This window comes from Leopardus geoffroyi, chromosome D3 (assembly GCF_018350155.1).
Source record: "Leopardus geoffroyi isolate Oge1 chromosome D3, O.geoffroyi_Oge1_pat1.0, whole genome shotgun sequence".
Taxonomy (NCBI): Eukaryota; Metazoa; Chordata; class Mammalia; order Carnivora; family Felidae; genus Leopardus; species Leopardus geoffroyi.
The window spans coordinates 8,142,491-8,165,642 of record NC_059339.1 but is presented as its reverse complement, the minus strand read 5'-3'; the positions used below and the strand labels follow the sequence as shown (position 1 = coordinate 8,165,642).

Genomic DNA, 23,152 nt, shown 5'->3' with positions numbered 1-23,152 from the left:
GCATGCCTATATAAACCCTTGACTCCTGTGACACAGGTCATTCCATCTCACCAAACACAAATGGCTGCTGCTTGTATGTGAATGGTCATAGCAGCATTCACTTTGAGAGCCAAAATGGAAACAGTGTCCATCACTTAATGAAGGGATGTATAAAACGTGGCCTATCCATACAACGGAATAGAATTTGACCATAAAAAGGAATGAAGCACCGACACCTGCTGAACCTTGAAAAATGACGCCGAGAAAAGGCAGACACAAAAGGTCACATACTGTACGATTCCATTGATGTGAAATGTCTAGAATAGGCACCTCCATAGAAACTGAGAGTAGATTAGCACTGGCTGGGAATGGGGAGCTAGTGGTGATAGCTAAGGGTGCAGGGTTTCTTCCGGGGCTCATGAAAATGTTCTCAAATTGATTGTGGTGTTGGTTGTAGAGCCCTGTGAATATATTAAAAACTACTGAATCATACACTCTAAATGGGTGAAATGTGTACTATGTGAATTATATCTCAATAAAGCTGCTCTTAAAACACAGAAATGGCTTTCCAGTTATTGACCTGGAGCTCCCAGTTGAGAATGAGGTAGTGAGTGGAACTCAAAGGAAAGAACACTGGAATTTCTATCTTGCCACAGGCACTAGCAGGGTGAGAGGCAGCAGGGGTGCTGAGTGTGGACCGTCTCAGTGCACAGGGACAAAAATTCTCACCTGCCCTGGGAGGTGGGGTAATGCTGACAAGGCTACGTGTTTAGAAGACGGGTGGCCAAAAGGGAAAAGGTTCAGATCCACCCAAGGGACAGAGGACTCTCACAAGGATTTGCAGCAGGCTGGAAGAGGGCTTATTTTCTAGGTCCTAACCCATCAGAGAAGAAAGGGTAGATGCTGGACAGCCCCAGAGCACAGCATGCCTGATCTAAGCTCTGACCACATGGACCCAGAGCAGGGGCAGCCATGGGACCCTGCGACGCAGCTTCAATGCCGTTGACGTGCACTGAGAATGTGTGGGTACCAGACTGGGTCATGAGACCTGGGTGAATTCACAGGCATTCCGGGTGGAGCGCCATGCACCCGCAGCCCAGCCCACATGCACGACCCGCCATCGGGTCCAAGCCCCTGGATGACCCTTGTTTTTATCCTAGGTCCCGAGGCCCAAGGTGAGCCTGGGCACAGCAGCCCAAGCTGGAAAGAGCCTCCGCCTGGGTGGGGGTGCCCCGCACTCTGCAGCTGCCCCCGCCCCCAGGCTCCGGCAGAGGCTACAGCGCAGGCAGGCAGGCATTACCTTGGGCTCAGACAGGGGCTCACACTCCCTGGTTGGTTTTTTGCTGGAATGGCCAGAGGGGAGGGAAAAGGGAAGTGAGAAGGGACACGGGATCTATGAGATGCCTGTCCCCCACCCCAGAGACACTCAGACCCCAAACACCAGCTTCACAAAGCTGCTGCCAGGGAGATATTGAGCAGGGCATCTCTGCTGTGACACACTGGGTCACATGAGAGAGAGGGCTTGCTCGTCCACCACAGGGCTGATAATCCCACCATCAAGCATGCATGCTTCTGGGCCACAAAAACACTTTCTGATTGTCAAGAGGTTCCCCCAGTTATGCAAGTCTCCCTGAGAAAGGTATAACTCAGCAAAAGGAGGTGGGCTGAGCCTGGGGTGGGGCAAACCCAAACCCAGCAGCTTCTCTGATTTCCTGGAAGGTCTGGTCTGAGTCGTTCCAGGGATGGGCCCAGGCAGAGGGGGCTGGGCAAGGCTGCCCTCCGGCTCCCCACCCCACAGGAAGGCGGGTGGATACTCACGTAAGCAGGTTTCCAGGCGCTGACAATGAGCGCTCCTCCCGCCGGCTGCCCTCAAACGGGTTCCCAAAGGAGCGTTTCCGTATCATGGTCTTCACCAGGATCTGAAGGAGACAGGAGGAAGCTGGGCCACCTGGGGGAGACTCCAGGCAACAGCCTCCCTTGTGCCACCCCCCAGGTGCTAGCTCCCTCTTCCTTTCTCTCCCAGCCCCAACAGCTCCCAGGGCTTGTGGCTGGTGACTGGCCTTTGAAACACCCTGGGCAGCATCCCTCCCACCCAGGACACAAAAGCCAAAGCCATCATCAAATCTGACTAGTCCGCACCCAAAACCATTTATGGCTCCCTGGCTGTCAATAAGATAAGGTCTAAAATCCTTGCTCTGACAGTCTCCTATCTTAATCTCGTCTTGGTCTACCTGAGCCCCAGGGGGACCCTGTGCTCCAGAAGAGCTGGCCTGCACTGTCCCTCCTCTTCCAGGTGTCCCTGCATCTGGCACCATTTGTTTCACCTGAGCCATCGCTGCACATGCCCTCCTGGCCCATCAACCTGTCTCATCTTCAAATCTGGGCCCTTACTTTCAGTGCAAGCTCTCTATGACCACCCCAACGAGAAACCCAACTATTGTTTTCCAGGTCAAATTAACAAGGGCTGCACTTTTATTTTAATTGAAATATAATTCACAAAGTAGGAAATTCACCATTTTAAAGTGTAAAGTTTAAGGGGTGCCTGGGTGGCTCAGGCCATTAAGTGTCTGACTTTGGCTCAGGTCATGATCTCATGGTTCATGGGTTCAAATCCCGCTTTGGGCTCTGAGCTGACGGCTCAGAGCCTGGAGCCTGCATCAGATTCTGTGTCTCCTTCTCTCTGCCCCTCCCTCACTTGTATTCTCTAAGATAAATAAATAAACATTAAAAATAATAATAAAGTTGGGGCACCTGGGTGGCTCAGTCAGCTAAGCGTCCGACATTGGCTCAGGTCAGGATCTCAGTTTGTGAGTTCGAGCCCTGCATAAGGCTCTGTGCTGACAGCCAGAGCCTGGAGCCTGCTTTGGATTGTCTCCCTCGCTCTATGCCCCTCCCCTGCTCACACTCTGTCTCTAAGATAAACATTAAAAAAAATAATACGGTTCAATGGTTTCTAGAACATTCACATCACCACTATCTAACTTCAGAACATTTCCTTCACCCCAAGAAAAAAAAGCAGTACCCACACCCCATTTCCCCTCCCCCCAGGCCCTGGCAACCACGGATCTGAGTCCTGTCTCTGTGGACTGGTCTATTCTGGACATCTCACACAAATGCAACCACACAGTGTGTCTGGCTTACCACACTGCGCATCATGCTTTCAAGGTTCGCCCTGTTGCAGCTTGAATCAGTGCTTCATCCCTCTTCGCTGCCAAAGAACATTCCTTTGTACAGATAGGCCACATTTGTTTATCCATTCATCCACTGGTGGATGTGGGGGCTGTTTCCACTTTTTGGCTATTGTGAATAACGCTATGAACATCCAGGTACACATTTTTGTGTGTGGACATGTTTTCCACACAAAATGCTTTCATTTCTCCCGAGTACACACGCAGGTGTGGAATTCTTGGATCATGTTAGGACCATGTTCCCATTCTGAGGAACTGTCAGGCTGGTTTCTACAGCGGTTACACCATTGTACATTCCCACTGGCATCACACAGGGTACTAGTTTCTCAGGGGGCTGCGTTTTAGTGCAGGACAGGAAACACCCGACCAGGTCTAAGTTGCTGAGGCAGCACCCCAGGGCACCGGGTGGTGTGGCGGGAGGGCGACGGAGCTGAGAGGTGCCAAAGGTCCATCCATGTCTGAGAGGCGCTGAGGGCAGGCTTGTTCACTGCCAGTAGCAGGAATTTGCTGGTGTGCCCCCTCGTCCACTCTAACACAGACTGGGTCCCCTGCCTGGTTGGCAAACACCTGCCTGAGGAGAGGATCCCTTGGGAAAAGGTACCGTCCCTCGTCCCATCCCGCGGCCCCAGCTCAGCTCCCTTCCTCTGCCTCCCTGTCTTCTGCGTCACCCCTACTGATCTGTCCCATCCTTTCCAAAACCCAGATCAGATTCCCTCACTCCCTGGCTTAAAATCTTTCACCCATACAACTCTGGAACTTCTACTGCTGCTGGCTAGAGAGCCAAGGAAGGTTCTGGAGAAAGGAAGCGAATTAGTCATTTTTGGTGATGCTTTTGGCTGCTGTGTCCTGCAAAGGAATTTTCAAGGAAAAGACTTCAGCCCCCTGAAAGGCTCTAACCCCCACCCCCTCAAGCAGAACATGGTGCCTTTTCAAGCTGTTTTATGTGCTGAACTGTTTTTGTGTGTGTGCTGCTAAGAAGAAATCTAAGCATTTTTTAAAAACCCACCGATTTACCAAAAGGTGGAAACACTTGGCATCTGAAAAATGGATAAACAAAATGTGGCCTATTCATACTACAGCATATTCTTCAGCCATGAGAAGGAATGGCATGCTACGAGCCGGATGAACCTCAAAAACATGATGCTGAGCAAAAGAAGCCAGACACAGAAGACCACATCCTGTGTGATTCCACTGACACGAAATGCCCAGGAAAGGCATATCCAGAGAGACAGAAAACCAACTGGGGGTCGCCAGGGGTCCGGAGGAGGGGAGAACAGAGTGACTGTTAACAGGTACAGGATTTCTTTGGTGGGGGAAATGCAAATGTTTCAGAACCAGAGGTGATGGTTGCCCAATACTGAAAATATAATAAATGCTACTTTATTGTTCACTTTAAAATGGTTAATTTTACGTTACATGAATTCTATGTCGTTAAAGAAGAAAAGGAAAACACAGACTTAGAAAATGAAGGCTATGCCCTGTGGCAAGACACTCATGGTGCCTCCCTTGGGACTGTGTTCTGTGGCTTCTGGAACACACCAGCCCCTTCCTTCTGTGCCTTTGCCGGGGGTGGTCCCCTGGCAAGACCACCCACCCCGCCCCTCCTTGTGGCCTTGTCAAAGCAGCCAAACTTCCCAGCCCTCAGGACCCAGCAGAAGGGGCTCCTCCTCTGTGCAGCCGCCACTCTTGCTTCTCTGCGCTGGCCTGTCACCACGTGATTTTTCCCACTCCATCTTTCTTACGAGGCCAGAAGCCCCATGAGGGCCAGTGCTGTACCCCATTCATCTCTGTAACCCTGTGCCTGGAACACACCAGGTGCCAGGAGGGGACCTGGACCTCCCCACTCCAGCCCGCGCCCTCGGATGACTACACTAGCCCCTACTTCCTCCCTGGTGCCTACAGTCCATTTTCCAAGTGGGATCTTTCCAAGGCCAACTCAGATGGTCCTATTCCCCTGACTCAAATCCTGCACGTGCTCCCCACATCCCTTGGGACTAAGATTTAAGTCTTGGCTGTGGCCTCAGGTCTTGTGTGGGCTGGCCCCACGTGCTGCCCAGACTCATGTCACTGTCCCCCCACCTTCCTCGTCCTGCCTGGCTTTCTAAAGCTTCTTGTGGGCCTGGCTTCCTCCCACCAGAGGATCACCACGTTTGCTCTTCCCTCTGCCAGGAACACCGTCGGCCCAATAGTACCATGGCCCAGTTAACACTCTGTCATCTTCTCAGTGCACACCTGCTTCTTCCAGGAGGCCCTTTTCCAACCCATCACACTGGCCACATCCCCCTCTTAGGGCTACACAGTGCCCCTTAGGGGTACACATTGCAGCCTCCCTGTTACATTATACATTTATCTATTGGCTGTTTGCCCAGCATCTGTCTCTCTAGGACAGAGGATGCACCATGTTGGTTTTACTCATCACTGTACCCCCTGCTCCCAGACCCCTAGGGTCCGACATCTTCTCCCAAGAACATCTCGGGCCTGGAACAGAAATAACCCATGGTGGGCACCTGGATCGGACGCCAGCTGCCTCCCCAGCTGTGGGCACAGGACATGGGTACAGTGGGTGGATGAGAAAGAGTGAGTGTGGGTGAGTTTTAACAGTGAAGATCATGCAGAGGTCCCAGGTCAGGGAGGAGGAGGAAGATGTGAATGGATGCCCCACCCCAGTGGCTCAAGTTTTGGAAGAAGGAGAGAGAAAGTGTGTGGGGAAGCAGGAGGGAGAAGTGCAAAGCTGGGAGAGAAGGAGCCAGCATTTGGACTCCTAGAGGGGCATTTACTTGAGGCCAGACACTGTGTCTTTGTAGAAAGTCTCAGCAGTCCCCGGCCAGAGCCCAGGGCCCTGCCTGCCTGCTGGGGCCAACGTTGGCCAGACACACCCCAGGGCTTTCAAGGTGGCCATAGTGGGGTGGATTCTGCCCCTGGGACAGCAGCCCTGACCCCAGGACCTTGAGGATACTGGTCTCCCTCCTGGAGCCAGATGCCCCCCTAGGCAGGGAGGGGATTGGCAAGTGGGCGATTCCCAGAGTCTCCAAGGTTAAGCCTGAGGATTCCACATTCTGGCTCGTTTTTCCTGGGTCAGAACCCAAATGTCAGGCCATAGAAGGGGCCCAGGAGCTCCTAAGCACATGAATTGGGAGCCCATGCCCCTAGCCCTGGTAGCTGCCCACACAGCAGATGTGAGATTAGCTCAGCCGTCCACTCTGGAGCCTGAAGAGCCAGCAGATACGAATCCCACCTTGGAGACCTCAGCTTTAACTCCCACCCCTGGCACCTGCCCTGGTCCTCCTCCTGCTCCACCTGACATGCTCTGAGAGCAGGAATTCCAGAAGGGACAGTAGGATCTGTGGAGAGGAGCTACCGCTCTGCATAGTAACACAGGACCTGTCTGGAGACAGAACTAAAGCTACAAGATGCAGGGGCCTCCTGGTCTGATGTGTGTGTGCCCAAGGCCGAGAGGCTGGTGGCTGTGGGTGAGGGACAGACCCGGCCATCCCCTGACTCTCAGGCCCAATATCTGCTTCTCAGATGCCCGCTTGTGTCCCGGCCTGTCCTCGCCGGCCTGCCTCAGGCTGTCCCTGTGCTCGGTCAGTGGTCCGTCCCGCCTTACCACGGTCGCCAGGCTGGGAATGTGTTTGACCGAATTCTCGACCTCCTCTTCGGTCACCTCGACCAGCGTGCAGTTCTCGTCCTCCGATGGCAACGGCTCCGCCCCGTGCCTCGTGACCCAGGGGTGCAGCTTCAACGAATGACAGGAGGGGTGAGGGGCAGGCGGCCAGCTCGCAGAGGCCGGAGAGCAAAACCAAGGCCCTGCCAGCGAGCAGAGCCAGGGAGGAAATGCGGGAGGGCAGAGGTGGTGGCCTGAGGTCAGGCATGCAAGAGAGCTGGCAAGCCAGGCAGAGGGTGGGGGGTGAGTGAAATGCGAGGAAACGTGGAAAAGACAGAGAGACAGAGAATGGGAAGGAGCCACCAGGCCGGGGTATGCGCCAGACTGCATTCTCCAGCTGGCCCAGGTCTTGACAGAAGTGATCAGATTCAGCATCTGCCTTTCATGGTGCCCAAGGAGCACCCATCACCCCTCAGCAACTCTCCTTCATGCCCGGAAGGCTCTGTTCAGAGCAGGCAGATCCTCCCCATTTCACAGAAGGGGAAAGAGAGGCTTGGGGAGGCACAGTGAGACCACTTAGAAGGACACAGTCAGGAAAGGACCCAGGCAGGGGTCTTTCCCATCCCACTACCCACCCTTGGGGTCCAAGCCCTTATCTGTAACCATTTGGCCTCCCTCTCCTCAAATGCTAGTTAGCTAGATGCCTAGGAGTTCCTGAAGGAAACCTCTAGATTTCTTAAAGAGTCAGATGTGTGCATGTATATGGCATTGGCCAGGGTGTAGTGGGTGCACAGGGGTCTCTCCTGACAGTGCTTTCTGCAAAAAATGGAATTCAGCAGGTTCTGGGGGTGTCAGATTGCTCACTAATTTCCTTCCACCCTCACTGAGATTCTTCAAAGGGATGGGGAGGGTCAAGGAAAGGGCCCAGGACTTCAGCAGCCAGGGTGTGGAGCACACAGAGGCCCCAGTCTGGAGGGTGGATGCCATCAGCCCAAGCCAATCGGAGTGAGCACTGGCTGCCCCACTGACAGCAGATCCCAATTCCACAATCACAGTGAACATGAGTACAAACCCTCCTCCCCACACCCCGCCACCACCAGCACCTAGCGGCCCAGACACTGAGGGCATGGGAGGGCAGTGGTGCCAAGAGGGCGCAGCACTGTGGATGGAGGGGCGTGGGGCCTGGCCGAGGCAGGGTTGAGCCAAACAATTCCAAGCAGAGGACATAGGCCAGACCCCTGGTGCACATCCCATGGCAGAGGGGTGGCCCCCAGGTACCTTGATTTCTGGCACCACAATCCTTGATTCTGGGTTCTTGTCCAACATGCGGGTTATCAGGTCCTTCAAGTCCTCAGCTATGTCAGGCCTGGGGGTGGAAGACACATCAAGGGTGGAAAACATACACAGGACCACCAAGGGCTTGGTGAGGAAGATGACTTGGGACAGACAGGCAATACTCACTGATCTGGAAACTCCAGGGCCTGACTCTTGATCTTACTGTGTAAACACATGATCCGCTCGTCCATGAACGGGCACTATGAAGAGAAGTCAGGGACAGAGTAGCCGTCACTGGCTGGCACATCAGTCTGCAAGGGCTGCCACGTGCTGGCGTCACTCCACATGGGTTACAGCAGAGAAATAAATGTCCCTGTAGTAGCCCAGTCTAGTGAGGAAGCATTTCCCATGCCCCCAAGTTCTAGAAGAACCAGGAATGGCCTTCCAGAAGGGCTAGAGCCCTTTCCAATCACACTGTGACTTTCCTCTGTAGCTGTGCTTTACTTTACCTACTCATACAGAAGCAAATACTCCTCCCCACCCACCTGCCCGGGAAACAATAAATACTAAGAACAATACATAAGATGTAGCAGCAACAGCAGTGACTGGTGAGGGCTTAACCTGGCCCAGGCTCTGTACTGACGTTTCTCAGAACCAATACTTCATTGGCTGCCCCTCTGCCTGAAATGTTCTTCCCTCCAACAACTACATGGCTCATTTTCTCCCATCATTCTGATCAAAGCTCACCTTCTCAGGGAGGCCTTCCCGAGCTCCTATCTAAAGCAGACCATTCCCCTCAATGCCATGTGATTTCTCATCAGAGCACCTATGCCTGACGTTATATTACATTTGTATTTGCTTATTGTTTAATTCTTGCACTGGGAACATCAACTCCAAGAGGGCAGGGATTTTCATCTGTCTTGCTTCCTGCTTATTCTCCAGGGCCCAGGAACATCCCTGGTGCAAAGTAGCGTTTTGATAAACACCTGTTGAGTTAATGAATGCTTAAATTATTTCTGATGATGCTCTCAGAGCCTTAAGAAATAATAAATACTCTTCTCATTTTACAGAAGAGAAAAACAGAAGCTCACAGAGGTGGCATGTCTTAAGCAGTGCAGAGCTGGGATTTAGTCTAGATTGGGCTGACTATTGAAGCCTGTTCATGCACCACCTCCCAGGTGACAATCAATGCTCTCACTCAGTGGAGGACCTGACCCAGGAGGAGGAGCTCAGGTATCGTGCTGGAAAAAGAAGCCTTTATGTGGGATGCTCAGAAGGTTGGAAAAGGTCACAGAATGGGACCTGGTCCACTCCTGTCCAAGGAAAATTATTTCATTAAGAGCAGTTACTTGAGATCAGAGTTTGGATTGCACAGGTATATCCATCTGACAGACTCATCATTAACCACTTAAGATCTGTACACTTCATTATATGTAGACTTTACCCCAAACCGGGGGGGGGGGGGGGGGGGATGGGCAGGTGAGAACCACAAAAAACTTATGAGCTCTGGCTGATGACTGCAACCTGAAGCATATGGAGGAAGTGTAGAGATCTTAGCAACTTACTCTAAAATGCATAAAAAAAAAATAAGGTTGAAGAAGGACAGACATGTGATAAAGCAAGCAGCGTGGATTGTTTATGGTAGAATGCAGGTGTGGCTGTGTGGGTGTTTACCACAGTTATTTCAACTTTGCTATATGATTAAAAATTATCTGAGCAAACACTGGTAGGGAAGATATTATAAACCATGAGACCAGTTTCTTAAGCTTTCCTCAACAAAGCCACAAGTTCATGGACAGGAAAAGTCCACGTTTTTATTGCTCACATAATTAATCTGAACTTCAGAGTTAAAAACTGAAGTTCCTAAAAATCAATAATATAAAACAACAGAGAGACAAGACAGAACTCCCTAAATCAATAATGACAAATGGATTTTCACTTCCATTCCAATTCTATCCCTCCAAACAACAACTTCTGGGAACACTGCTGAGAAGCACATCAAAGCAGTCCTAAGCTCAGGAAGAAAGAGGGCAGCTATTGATTTGTGATATGGGTCTCTCATTCAGGAGTGGGAAGAGAGGTAGCGCATTTGTGGTTCTTGCCCTAACTTCATCAACTATTTACCACCTCTGGAACCTCATGCTAATCCTTCTATTTTAACAGATCATTCTTCACAGATATGACTACTACATACAGGCAGGTACATTTGGAAAGCCATCCTTTCCATATTCAGGTCCAACTGTGGAAATGGAATGATACAACTCAATGAATAAGCAGTCTCCCTGCAAGGGTAACTATTAACCAGGGGGCCGCCTAGCAACACTCAGGACACAGGACACCCCACCCTGTTACCTGGCCAAACACAAAGCAGTACAGCGTCACACCCATGGCCCAAACATCCAAAGCCTGTAAGAAAAAGAGAGCTTCGTGTAAGGGAACAGGGAGCAGTGAGGGGTGTCTAATGCTTCTGCCCCCCCAAGAATCAAAGCTTCTTGCCTTCCTCTAAGGAATCACCCCTTCTTGACTCCTGATCCAGGGAGTTAAGGTGAGATTGATCCCACCCCACTCAAGCCTGGCCAATAAAAACACCACTTCCCCCAGCCACAGTGATTGGTTCAAAGATGGGCACATGACCCCAGGCTGAGCCAATCAGAGCCAACCCCAAGATTTTTGCTAGGGCTCTTCAGAAAGAAGAATGCTCTTTTCTCTGAGGTTGGTAAGCTGATAGAAAGTAGCCCGGAGCTGTAGGTGACCCACCTACCTGGGCAGAAAACCAGTTCAAGAAAACAGTTGAGAGATGGAGAGATGGATTTCTGACTGAATCCCTGTATCTAGCCAAGCCGGATGCCACTCTTCATCTACATGATCCAGTGGATTCAGTTTAAGCCAGTGTGAGTTGGATTTTTGCCCCTTAAATCGACAGAGCTCCGCATCTCAGGCAGGTCCACACCTACCTTCCCAGAGAAGATCTTCCGGGTCTCTGAGAGCGACTCAGGTGCCATGAAGGCAGGTGTGCCCACGGTGTTAGAGAGAAGCGCATCACTGCCCTTGAACTCGTTGCTCACGCCGAAGTCGGCAATCTTGATGTGGCCATCTTCTCCCACCAGCAGGTTGGAAGGTTTGATGTCCCGGTGGATGATCTTCTGGTAGTGTACTGGGGATAGGGCAGACACCAGACGGGAGAGGAGGCAGGAACACCATGTGAGGAGCTCTATGTGGCCCACGGAATCCAGAAACACAGATATGGACTCCTCTGCTCTCTCACAGCCCCAGGCCTCTCCCAGCCTCCCCCTCCCAAACCTGCTGGATACCCACAGCTTTAAAAGATAAGGGAGAAAGAGTGTCTTTAAGGAAGTTCTCCCATCTTCAGAAAGACGTAGTGGAACACTGACTGCCAATAATAATTAGTAACTGCCTGCTAGTCTAAGTTGTGGGTGCCGACGGTGCATGGAGAGTTTCTGCTGAGTCTGGCTGGCTTCCAGCTAGAAGTCTCAAGACTTGTGACAGTCAAACATATTTTCACCTACTAATGCCAACACTCAACCAGCTCACCACACCAACAATGACTGGAGCCGATCCAATGGAAGTGTGGGCCACAAAATAGGATTGGGGACTTGCTTAACTTGTTCCTGCCTGGATGTCAACCCATAGGAGAGAACAATCCTACAGTCTGGAAGACTCAACTGCATTTCTTTGGTGGTAGTGGTGATGATGATGATGGTATCAGTAATAGGGCCAGCAGGGCGGCACCTGGGTGGCTCAGTCAGTTAAGTAATAGGGCCAGCAGCTCCATTTGTTGAGTGCCCAGTCTGGGGCCTAGCCCCATGTTAAGTGCTTCTCACGGACCCCATTTAAATCTCATGACAATACTACGTGATAGGCCAGGTTAAAGGACAAAATGTTTAACAACCAGAAGCAGAAAGGACACCTGCCAATCTGAACTACTAATATGTACTGGCTGATTTCAACCTGGTGAGAGATACTTTATTCCCATTTTACAGATGAGAAAACTTAGGTTCCAGGAGGTTTAACAGGATCCCTATCCCAGGGCCGCTGGGAATAAGGGACAATGCGAATAGAGCCCCTAACAGTGCCTGGTACACACAGAAAGTGCCAGGGAAAATGGCCACTATCGCTATTGCTCTTAATTTTTGTGGCAGAAAGAAGGGTTTCTGCTCATCAAGGGCACGGCTTTCCGCAGCTGTCCACGACTGCATCTCAGACAATTCTGTTTCCCACCCATCTGCCTGCACTCCAGGAGGGAAATTCCACTTTCTCACTTGCCATCCACTAGCTGGGATGCTAACCACCCCTGACTGAGAATCCTCCCACAGGCCCCCGCTTACGGTACTCTATGCCTTTGATCAGGTCCTGGAAGTAGAAACGGGCCTGGTCCTCAGAGAGTGGTTTAAGGGTGGGCACTTCCATCACAGGCCTGAAAGGTCAACACATGCGTGAGAAGCAAACCAGACACACTGGCCTTCGCCCTCTTTCACCAGCAGAACCAAGCACCACCTCACTCAAGAAGCTCCTGCAGCTCGAGAAGTTTCAGGCGTCATACCCACCAGGAGGGGGGACACTCACCCTTGGTTGACCAGCTCAAACACTGTAGGGAAGAGAAAGGGTAAACTGTTACATTGGGAAATTGGAAATCCACCTTCCTCTTCCTCCTCTACCTCCCAAATGCCCATAAAAACACCAAGAAACACAGAAATGAATATTGGGGCTGGGAAAGGAACAGTCCACTCAGCCCAAACTGGTCAAGGTCTTACTTAGGAGACTAGGGGTCAGAGATTTCTGATTTCCCTGGGACCCCCGGTCTGGCTGTACTTTTCACCCTCAAAACAGCCAAGGACCTTACAGCCAGGGGAAAACAAAGCAGGCAGATGGGACACAGGTGGGGATGGCTCACGGGCTCCTTTCTTCTCTCCACTCACACCTTGGAGATTCCAGGGATACAAGTGATACTAAACTATGTCCTCTTAAGTCAGGTCCCGAGACACCTTATGCCAAAGAACAGGTCTAAGGGGACACAACCCAATTTCTCTTTACTTAGACACAAAGAAGTAGCCCTAGGGGTCTTCAGAACCCCTGGAAAGTTTGGGTTCAAGAAACAAGAACATGTTTGCTTCAAGAAACTCCCACCTCCTCCACACCGCCAGGCTGTGTCAGGCTACAGACCAACAATGCTTGTAGATTCTTCCAGCTCCTCGACACCCCACACTTGGCACCATCAGACTCATCCCCGTGACTCTCGATCCAAAACAAGACTTGGAGCAAGAGGTGGGGGTGGAGATTTCCTCACCCTTCAAGGGCCCATCCCCTTCCTCTTAAACAGGTCCCTGCTTGGCTCCCATTCACACACAATGTACAGACGACTACCACTGTGTGAACTTCTTCCCAGTCCTGTATGTGTGTGGGATCCCCGCTCCAAACCACCAAGGTAGCTAAGCTGTGTTCAGGGAATGCACAAGTTGTTGTTGGGGCTTTTTGTTTTGTTTTTTACATTTTTAAAAACAGAGGTGAGGGGCGCCTGGGTGACTCAGTCGGTTAAGCGTCCGACTTCGGCTCGGGTCACGATCTCACAGTTCAGGAGTTTGAGCCCCGCGTCGGGCTCTGTGCTGACAGCTTAGAGCCTGGAGCCTGCTTCAAATTCTGTGTCTCCCTCTCTCTCTGCTCCTCCCCCGCTCATGCTCTGTCTCTCTCTCAATAATAAATAAAAACATTAAAAAAAAATTTTTTTTTAAATAGAGGTGAAATTTCCAAAACATAAAATTAACTATTTTAAAGTTTACAATTCAGTGGCATTTAGTGTTCACGGTGTTGTGCAACTACTGCCTCTACCTAGTTCCAGAAAATTTTCACCCCCTCAAAAAGAAACCCTGTGCCCATCAGCAGCCATTCCCCTCCTCCCAACCCCCTCCCCCACAACCACTAACCAGATTTCTGTTCTACGGATTTGCCTTTTCTGGAAATTTCACATATATGGAATCATACGCTAAGTGACCTTTTGTGACTGGCTTTTTTACTTAATGTTCATCCACACTGTATCACGTGTCAGTACTTCCTTTTTATGGCTGACTAATATTCCACCGTGGATATGCAACATTTTGTGTATCCAGTCATCAGCTAACAAACATTTGGGTTGTTTCCACATTTGGGCTATTGTGAATAGTGCTGCTATAACATTCATGTGCAAGTACTTGGGTGGATATCTGTTTTCAGTTCTTTGGGGTGTAAATACCTAAGAGCAGAGTTACTAGGTCATGTCTCATAGTTATTTTAATTTTGTCCTGCTTGAACAAACATAACTGGGACCATGAAGCTGTCCTTTAAGAAGTGAAAAATTCACACAGTGAATTTCAAACTCAAGTGGAAAAGGACTCTGGAGCTGTCTGTTGTTCTGAAATCATCTACCCACATTGGAGTTTCTTACAGAAGAAACCAAAAGGTTGTTTCAAAGATCTCCAAGGGCTAAGGTGGTTGAGGGAAAAGAGCCAGCTCCTCAGATAAAAAAATAAAGCTTAGGGGCGCCTGGGTGGCTCAGTCAGTTAAGCATCTGACTCTTGATCTCAGCTCAGATCTTGATCTCAGGGTTATGAGTTCAAGACCCATGCTGGGTTCCATGCTGGGTGTAGAGCCTACTTAAAAATAAAAAAATAAATAAATAAATGGGGCACCTGGGTGGCTCAGTTGGTTAAGTGTCTGACTTTGGCTCAGGTCATGATCTCATGGTTCATGAGTTTGAGCCCCGTGTTGGGCTCTGTGCTGACAGCTCAGAGCCTGGAGCCTGCTTGGGATTCTGTGTGTGTGTCTCTCTCTCTCTGCCCCTCCCCTGCTCGTGTTCTGTCTCTCTCTCTCAAAAATAAACATTAAACAAAAAAAACTTTTTAATAAAATAAAATAAAAAGGAAGCTTAAAGGTTCTGACCAGAAAGGAACTTAACTCCCTAAGGCCCTTTCCTGTCTTCAGGCTCATCAACCAGTGTTGGGCAAACCTGAGCTGGGGCAGATCTGCCATGGCTTCAGGCTGTGGTTAGAAACAAAAGCAATGGCACTGAAGGTAAGGTGTCCACAGACAGGAGCTCTGGTCCCCTCAGCTCCGGCCTATCCCACCTTCATTATGGAAGACTTGACTTTCAAGAGCTGCTTCATGAATTTCTGTGCTTATTCCCAAGCACCATAATTTAGTTGGCCTGGAAGAAGCCAGCATGTTGAAACAGGTCTATTTTCAGTCACTAATAGTTTAACCCCCTTCTACGGCTGAACAATGGGTGGGGAGTTTTTAGCCTCTAGAAATACTGACCACACTATCTGGGGGTCAGGCCTGCAGCTGTAGGACCCTTGCTGATACCTGCTACCCAGTCTCATGTGCTACCCTGTCTATCCTCGACACACGTCTGTGCCTGGAAACTAAAAACTAACCATGTCAGGACTTTCACTAGAATCACATACCCAAAGTCAGGCTAGCTCCTTTCTACACTGCTGCCTCAAAAAGAGAAAAACTCTGTCGATGAAGTTGCCTGATTCGAATGGCTTAGGAAACTCCTCTTTCAAGCTTGGGTCAGGTTCTTTTTATACTCATTCAACTCTGCTCAAAACCCTCCAATGGCTGCCTTCTTGCTCACAGCAAAAGACAAAGTCTTACAATGGTATAAAATGTCCTCTGCCATCTGTTCCCCACTGTCCTGCACAAATGTCACCCTGGTGAAGCATCTCAAGGAGCCACCCTATTTCCCAGTCCCCCAAACTGGAACTCCTGGTTCCCCTGACCCTGCTCAGGTTTACTTTTTTCCATGGTGTTGTCACCTTCAAAGGCTAAGCATAATATTTAAGTACTGACGGTGTCCATCTGTCCTTATGAGAGCAACAAAGTGCCCTGAGGGCCGAGTGTTCTTTTTTGTTTTCTGATAAACCTAGAACAAATTATGTTTTGTTTTTTTTTTGTTTTTTTGTTTTTTTGTTTTTTTTTTTTTGAGACAGAGACAGAGCATGAACGGGGGGAGGGTCAGAGAGAGAGGGAGACACAGAATCTAAGCAGGCTCCAAGTTGTCAGCACAGAGCCCGATGCGGGGCTCGAACTCACAAACTGTGAGATCATGACCTGAGCCGAAGTCAGACGCTTAACCAACTGAGCCACCCAGGCGCCCCCAAATTATGTTTGTTGAATGAACAACCAAACTCCCCAGAAATAGACAAAAGCCATGCAGAGTCCTGTCAGGAGCCCCAAGTGAGCAAACTGTGCTGGGAATGCCATTCTGGGACAAAAATTATCTTTTATATTTTATGACATCTGCTATAGCTCCCTAAACTTCACTCATTTGCCTAATATGTTTATCATCTGGCCATTATGTACCACATAAACTATTATTTGTTTCATATTTTTCTTTAAATGACTCAGTTTAAAAACTCTGACCTTTATCCTGGGTAATGACATCCATGAAGTCAAGAGTTATTGTGCCACTATAGTTTTTCCTACACAATGGTAAATTAAATCTAAAAAGGTTTTTTAAATGTCTATCCGTGTATCACTTAAAATCATCTCATATATTTAAAGTGGTGATGGTAGGGGCGCCTGGATGGCTCAGTCGGTTAAACATGCAACTTCAGCTCAGGTCATGATCTCACGTTTGTGGGTTCAAGTCCTGCATCAGGATCTCTGCTGTCAAATGCAGAACCCGCTTCGGATCCTCTGTCTCTCCCCACCCCCCCCCCCCATTTATTCCTCCCCTGTTCATTCTCTCTCTCTCTTTCAAAATAAATAAACTTAAATAAATAAAATAAATAAACTTAAAAAAAATAAAGTGGTGATGATACCACATTTGGGAAATATTGCAAGTCTGTATTGTTCAGAGTTTAATAATGTTTCTTTCTCACATAATTCTTTTTTTTTTTTTTAATTTTTTTTTTAACATTTATTTATTTTTGAGACAGAGAGCATGAACAGGGGAGGGTCCGAGAAAGAGGGAGACACAGAATCTGAAACAGGCTCCAGGCTCTGAGCTGTCAGCACAGAGCCCGACGCGGGGCTCGAACCCACGGACCACGAGATCATGACCTGAGCCGAAGTCAGACGCCCAACCAACTGAGCCACCCAGGCGCCCCCTCACATAATTTTTTAAAGTTAACATCTGATGTTATTTACTGTGTAGCTTCTAAATTGTTTCTTCAAGGAGGTTTTTAAAGTTCTAAAATTTGAACATGGAATGCACACTAGATGCTCTTAGGGAACTGAAGTTAACTTTTTCAAATGTAATAATGGTATTGTGACCACCTAAGACAATGTTCTTATGTGAGATGCACACTGAAGTATTTATGGCCTGAAGTGTCAAGATGTCTGCTGATTTACTTTTTGGACAGTTCAGCAAAAAAAAAAAAAAAAAAAAAAAAAAAAGAAATGGATGGATGGATGCATAGCTAGACTGATACAGCAAATATGACAAAAAATTATTAACTGCTGACTCTGGGTAGAAGATATACAGGCATTCACTGTACTATTTTTTCAGCTTTTCTATAGGCTTATATTTTTCATAGGAAAAACCTGGAAAGGGGAAGAGGAGGGGGAATGAAAAATAAAATGTCCTAAGCTACAACATTCTCTTGGAACTGAACCACAGCAATTACATGAGGAGAAGCTGAGCTCTGTTTTCAAACCACACCCATTCAAACCAGACCCCAGATGACCAATCACTCCTGTGCAACATAAGATTATCCCAGGATCATCCTCATGCTCATCCAGGAGACTTCTGGATTCTAGGCTGGGCTTGGCCACGCCTACTCCCCTCACCTCCTTGGTACCCCTCCCAGCTGTCATCTGTACCCACCTGAAATGCACAGGCTCATGTGAATGCCCACCAAGCCAAGTTGCAAGGACATATAACTATTGATCATGCATTCCTGGACCCAATAGTCTACGGTCCAGTTTTGAATTAGTCCTGCCCTTTCTTCCTTCATCAGTACCTACAGTCAGGGCTCCCCCACATCCTCACCAGTTTTTAAAAATCAAGTCTCTGAGGACATGCCTGAGTCCTTCTGTTTCTTTGTGCAGTGCCCTCCAAGCCTCCGAATGCCCCACTGTGGCCTCTCAGGCTCTCCAACCTCACCCCCATCCCCTCTCCCTGGTTTACCCTGTCCCACCCACGTTCTTCTCAAACACACTAAGCTCTCACCAGCCTCAGAGCCTTTGCACTTGCTGTTCCCTATGCCTGGAATGCTCTTCCCCAGATGTAACAGGGCTGTCTTTGACATTCAGGTACCAAATCATCATCCCGTATGTGACGTGGCCCCTCAGTCCCTCTCTCTCATGTCATCCTCTTTAACCTTCTTCAGAGGATCTACCTGAAGTTAACTGGTTTATTTAGTTGTTGACTATCTGTCTTCCCTGACTAAAATGTCAGCTTCTAAAGAGCAGAAGCCTCAACTTTCTTACTCACCAATGCATCCTTAGTGCCTTGAACCTGCCCAGCATTAGCAGGTGCTCAATAAATATTTGCAAATGAATAAACAGCCCCCGCCCCATAAAGTCCCAGCAAGCACTCCCTTCTACCTCCTGCTTCAAAGTAAGGCAGCAGCCTCACTCTGTGGCTCACTGTGGGGCCCAGCCTCAGCAGGAAAGGGGAAGCTGTCTGTCCTTGGTGGGAGATGCCAGGGGCAGGGGTTGCTCGAGAGGACCCCTGAGCTTTGGCAGGTGCAACTGCCTGAGCAGGGGCAGTGGAAGGCAAGGGCTCTCTTACCCATGTACAGATGGTCCTCGTTGGGGTCATCCAGGACCTATTGGCACAGCCACATGGAACAGGCCGGAAACACAGAGCAGGGGAGAGGAAGAGAGGGAAATGATATGAGCAGGGGGGAAGCAGCAGCCACGGGACTGCATTTGCCACCAGAAGGGCTGTGCTTTCCACTGGCTTTCCTGGTTTAGATGAAGGGCACAGGAAAAAAAAAAACAGTGTGTGCAATCCAAATGGCCATCTGGAAAATAAACACCTTCAAGCCCAATCCTCAAGGGTCCAAAACCTCCCCCAGAAAGGAGATTACAAAAAGGAGAGGAAAAAGTCCTCCCCTGGGAAATGGGGGCGCCTGGCTGGGTCAGTCGGTAGAGCATGCAACTCTTAATCCTGGGACCATGAGTTTGAGCCCCACGTTGGGAGTAGTAAATTACTTTTTTTTTTAATTGTTTTTAACTTCTCCCCTGGAAAATGTCTCAGCTTCAATAAGAATCCCCCCTCTCTCCTAGGAGACAATGGACTGATCCACAGGGTGAAAATTCAAATCCTGTCTGGGCTCTTCTGACTCCTCCATGAAGAGCCCCCATGACCTCCTGCCCCTGCAGAAAAGGACGTCTCCCTGCCCAGAACATCCATGGCACATTCTCTCTGTCCACCTCTTGTGGCCATCCTGTTTTCATCTCGTCATTTATTTCTATATCTCCCCCTCTCTGCAAAGGGCTGTATCCACCTCATTTGCCTCCGTGGTGCCCTGTACAGTACAAAGTTACATAGCAGGTGCTCAGAATGTCTGATGCATAGACTAACAGGCTGGCAAACAGCCTTGGATGAAGAGTTCAGATGCCACAGGGCAGTGGGGAGAGGGGAGATCCTGTCAGGACCCAGAGCCACTCACTAAACAGGTGTCTTTGGGCTTCCTCTAAGATGGGTGACTCAAGCATCAGTGAATTGACACTGTAAGACAGTGTGACAAGTGGAGATAGCCTGCAGCCACCATCTCTCTCCTTTGAGAAGAAACAAAGGCAGGCTCCTTGGCTGGACTGGTCTTCCCGCCTCTTCCCACATCATCCTCACCTTCCCCAGCCAACCAACATCCACAGGAGGAGAAAGAGATTTACCCTAGGCAGAAGCCCAGGGCAGCCAACCTGGAGCCCTAAGCCCTACCCAGTGGGAGGAGCCAGACCCAGGGCCTGGCCTACCTAGAGCTCTGCACCTGACAAGCCCCAGTCAAGGCATGGCTGCTAATCCTCACACCCACCAAAGGCAGGGGTATACCGCCAAATAGAGGCCACCAGCCCTTTGCACATGTTGTTCCTCCCTCTGTGATGCCCTTCCCCATCTTTCCCTGTTGTCTCCATCCAGGGAACTACCAGGACCATCTCAAATATCCCTTCTCCTGAGAAGACTTCCTCAGCCATTTGGGTCGGCTGGCTGCTGGCACTCCATGCTCCCGCAAGCACTGCGAACACGTGTCCAGTTACATGCTTTATCACATGCTGCTTATAAGTCCTGTCATCTACACCAGAGGTGCTCTAAATGTGGCTCGGGGACTCCTAGGGATCCCCAAGATGTTTTCCCAGAGTTCATGAGGTCAAAACTATTTTCACTCTAAAACTAAGATAATATTTGCCCTTTCCACTCTCATTCTCTATTAGTAGAAAAACCAGAAACCACATCACACGCGAGGTCACAAGAGGCTGAATGCAGAAGCAGATATGAGAATCCAGCCATCTTCTATGAAGCCACACATAAACAACAAAACTTTTCAAAAATGTAGAACTATGCCACTCTTCTCACCACAGTTTTCCAGAAAATATAGTTACTTTTCATAAAAATGTATTGCTACATAATGGGATTATTGTTGTTTTTAAATGAATTAATAAATAATTTGTAAACTTCTCAGTTTTAAATTCTGATGTGGCAAATAATAATAAATACAACCCACATAAGCAAAACTTTTTTGGGGTCTTCAATAATTTTGAAGAACATACAGGAATCCTAAGACCAAAATCTTTGAGAACTACTGGTCTAGAACAGAAGATGGCAAATATAGCATGCAAGCCAAATCTGGCCCTCTGCCTCTGCCTGTTTTTGTAAATCAAGTTTTATTGGAACACAGCCACATCCATTTGTTTACATGTATAGGGTTGCTTTTGTGCTAATATTATATATATATATACAGTATACTTATATATATATAGTATATTATATTATAACATATATAAATATAGATAGAAATACAGCTGTGTAAGATACAGATATATATATATTATATCTATATCTATCTTATATCTATATATATAAATAAAGAGACAGAAATGGGTAATGGGCAAGTTTCAGTATCCCTCTGACCCTCAATTTCTTTATCTATAAAATGGAAGTAATAAATAGTCTTAGGAAAGGATGAGAATAACATGAAAGAACAGCAGTCAAGGAGTCGGGAGCAATAACTAGCACTCAGCCTTGCAATAAGCTGCTCAACGTGGTGCGGCTCTCCCTAGAAACTAGTGGTGTGGCATGTGGGTAATAACAGAGCCGAGACTGGACCATCACTCTCCCTGCCTCCCTCCTCCCTGGCCCCCCAGCTCACCTCTACCAGCTTTACCACATTGGGGTGGTCCAGCTTCTTGAGGATGGCGATTTCCTGGTACACCTGCTCAATGGGGCCCCTAGGCTGGATGCAGCCTCCCGGAGCTGGCCGGGTGCCTCGGGGCGGGGGGCGACCTGGAGGAGACACAGGGTCAGGGCAAACAGCTTTTCCCCTGCAGATGGCAGCTGAAGAGGGGGCAACCCAAGTCGGGGGTAGGGGGGGTTTTGCCAGGGATGGAGTGGCTGATGTCCCCAGGGGCCTTAAGGAGCCTGCTTGTCATCTGTCTCCTCTGCTGCTAGAAATCAGTGAGGATGGAGACCCAGCCCCCTGTTCAACCTTCTGTTAATACCCTCCTTCCTGTCCCATGCCCCAGTGACAGGAGTCTTTGGGGCATCTACCTGGGCACTCTCTGTAGGGGACACCATTCAATGGGATCTTCTCTGTCTTGCCCCAGCCCTGCACCTAAGAACAAAGGCCTGGCCCACCAAACTCACGTGGAAAGCCTGCCTGTCGGATCAGCTTCTTTTTCGACAACACCTTCATCGCCTGTGGAAGACAAGACCCCATATCTTGGTTAAAATGGGGAGGAAGGGAGAGAGAGAGCTCCTTCCACTCCTAGGCCTGCCGAAGCTCTTGGTGCCCTGGTGGCCTCAGGACGATGTAGTGAGCGCCTCGTCATTGGAGTGGGTCAAGCAGCTGCAGGCTGGAAACTGAACTGCCAGGGTTCCCTCAGCCCTGAGAGTGCTTCCAAGGCTCCAGGTTAGCTTTCCTGACTGGGACCATGAGCCTTGGGACTCGCTACAACTAAATCAAGACATGAGTCAGCTGGAGTGATGGACGAGAGACTGGCTATTTTACACATGGGGAAACTGAGGCTCAGGTGTGATGTCACTTGGCCAAGGACACACAGCTGGCAAATGGGAGAGCCAGAATTTGAACCCAAGTTGGACTGACTTCCAAAGGCAAACGAGGGCAATTTGCCTCACTACCACCTGGTTCTTGGTGCTGTGAAGGATGTAGAAATGGTAGCTCAGAGTAAGAATAGGAGACATTTGCTGAATTTATCCATTCTCTTTCCGAGCCGATCACTTTGCCTCCCCATTTCCCCATCTGTATAATGGGAACATCACTTCCTTCCTAAGGCACAAAATGAAACAACCTAAGGATAAAATGAGACAATAGCGAAGAAAATCTTTCAGGAAGCTAAATTCTGGAAAGGAGGGTTTTGCTTTGGACGAGGACAGGGATGGGGAGGGGGATGTGGATACTTACATAATAGGTATTGTCATTTTCATTGTAGGCCAACTTGACCACGCCATAGGAGCCCTGGATAAAGGGAGATGCCCATGACATACTATCCAGAAGTTATGATCTGCAAAATGAGGACCCTAATACAGGGGCTGCAAACCGGCAGCCAATTTACCAAATCTGCTATGCAATTACATTTTGTTGCATCTGCAGTTTTTAGAAAGTTTGAGTGAGTTGCCAACGTTTAAAACCAAAAAGATCAGATATAAAAATCTAGATTCTCAGCTTCTTTTGAAAAAAATCAGAAGATCTGGCCATATGGACCCAAAATCACCTCCACATGTCAACAGTTTGCCATAGTCCTCTCCACTCCCTAATACGTTACACCTAGCAGGCTTTGTTCATTCATATTACTCACTTGCTTTATATTGATATTTGAGTTTTTGACCCCTGCAATAACACTGCCCATTGGCTGAAATAAAAGCAAAAACAGATGCGAGAGTACCTCAGGGAGAAAAAAACACCACCACTAATGTTGGTGATAT

The 23,152-nt window shown here is 49.0% G+C and overlaps 1 protein-coding gene across 5 annotated transcripts in view; it reads right to left on the bottom strand.

Moving 5' to 3' along the window:
• Positions 1-23,152, bottom strand: part of CAMKK2 (calcium/calmodulin dependent protein kinase kinase 2) — a 48,334-nt gene that overhangs the window by 4,654 nt on the left and 20,528 nt on the right. For 2 of the 5 annotated variants that reach the window (XM_045458761.1, XM_045458764.1), the window contains exons 4-16: positions 22,632-22,685; positions 21,854-21,905; positions 21,360-21,493; positions 18,779-18,815; positions 12,631-12,652; positions 12,393-12,481; positions 11,001-11,200; positions 10,399-10,452; positions 8,233-8,306; positions 8,050-8,137; positions 6,775-6,903; positions 1,798-1,898; positions 1,280-1,322 (exon numbers count right to left, since the gene is read on the bottom strand). In XM_045458761.1, coding sequence (XP_045314717.1) covers positions 1,280-1,322; positions 1,798-1,898; positions 6,775-6,903; positions 8,050-8,137; positions 8,233-8,306; positions 10,399-10,452; positions 11,001-11,200; positions 12,393-12,481; positions 12,631-12,652; positions 18,779-18,815; positions 21,360-21,493; positions 21,854-21,905; positions 22,632-22,685 — 1,077 coding nt within the window. The remainder of the gene's footprint in view (positions 1-1,279; positions 1,323-1,797; positions 1,899-6,774; positions 6,904-8,049; positions 8,138-8,232; positions 8,307-10,398; positions 10,453-11,000; positions 11,201-12,392; positions 12,482-12,630; positions 12,653-18,778; positions 18,816-21,359; positions 21,494-21,853; positions 21,906-22,631; positions 22,686-23,152) is intronic. The other 3 variants (XM_045458763.1, XM_045458762.1, XM_045458765.1) reach the window with 3 other exon arrangements.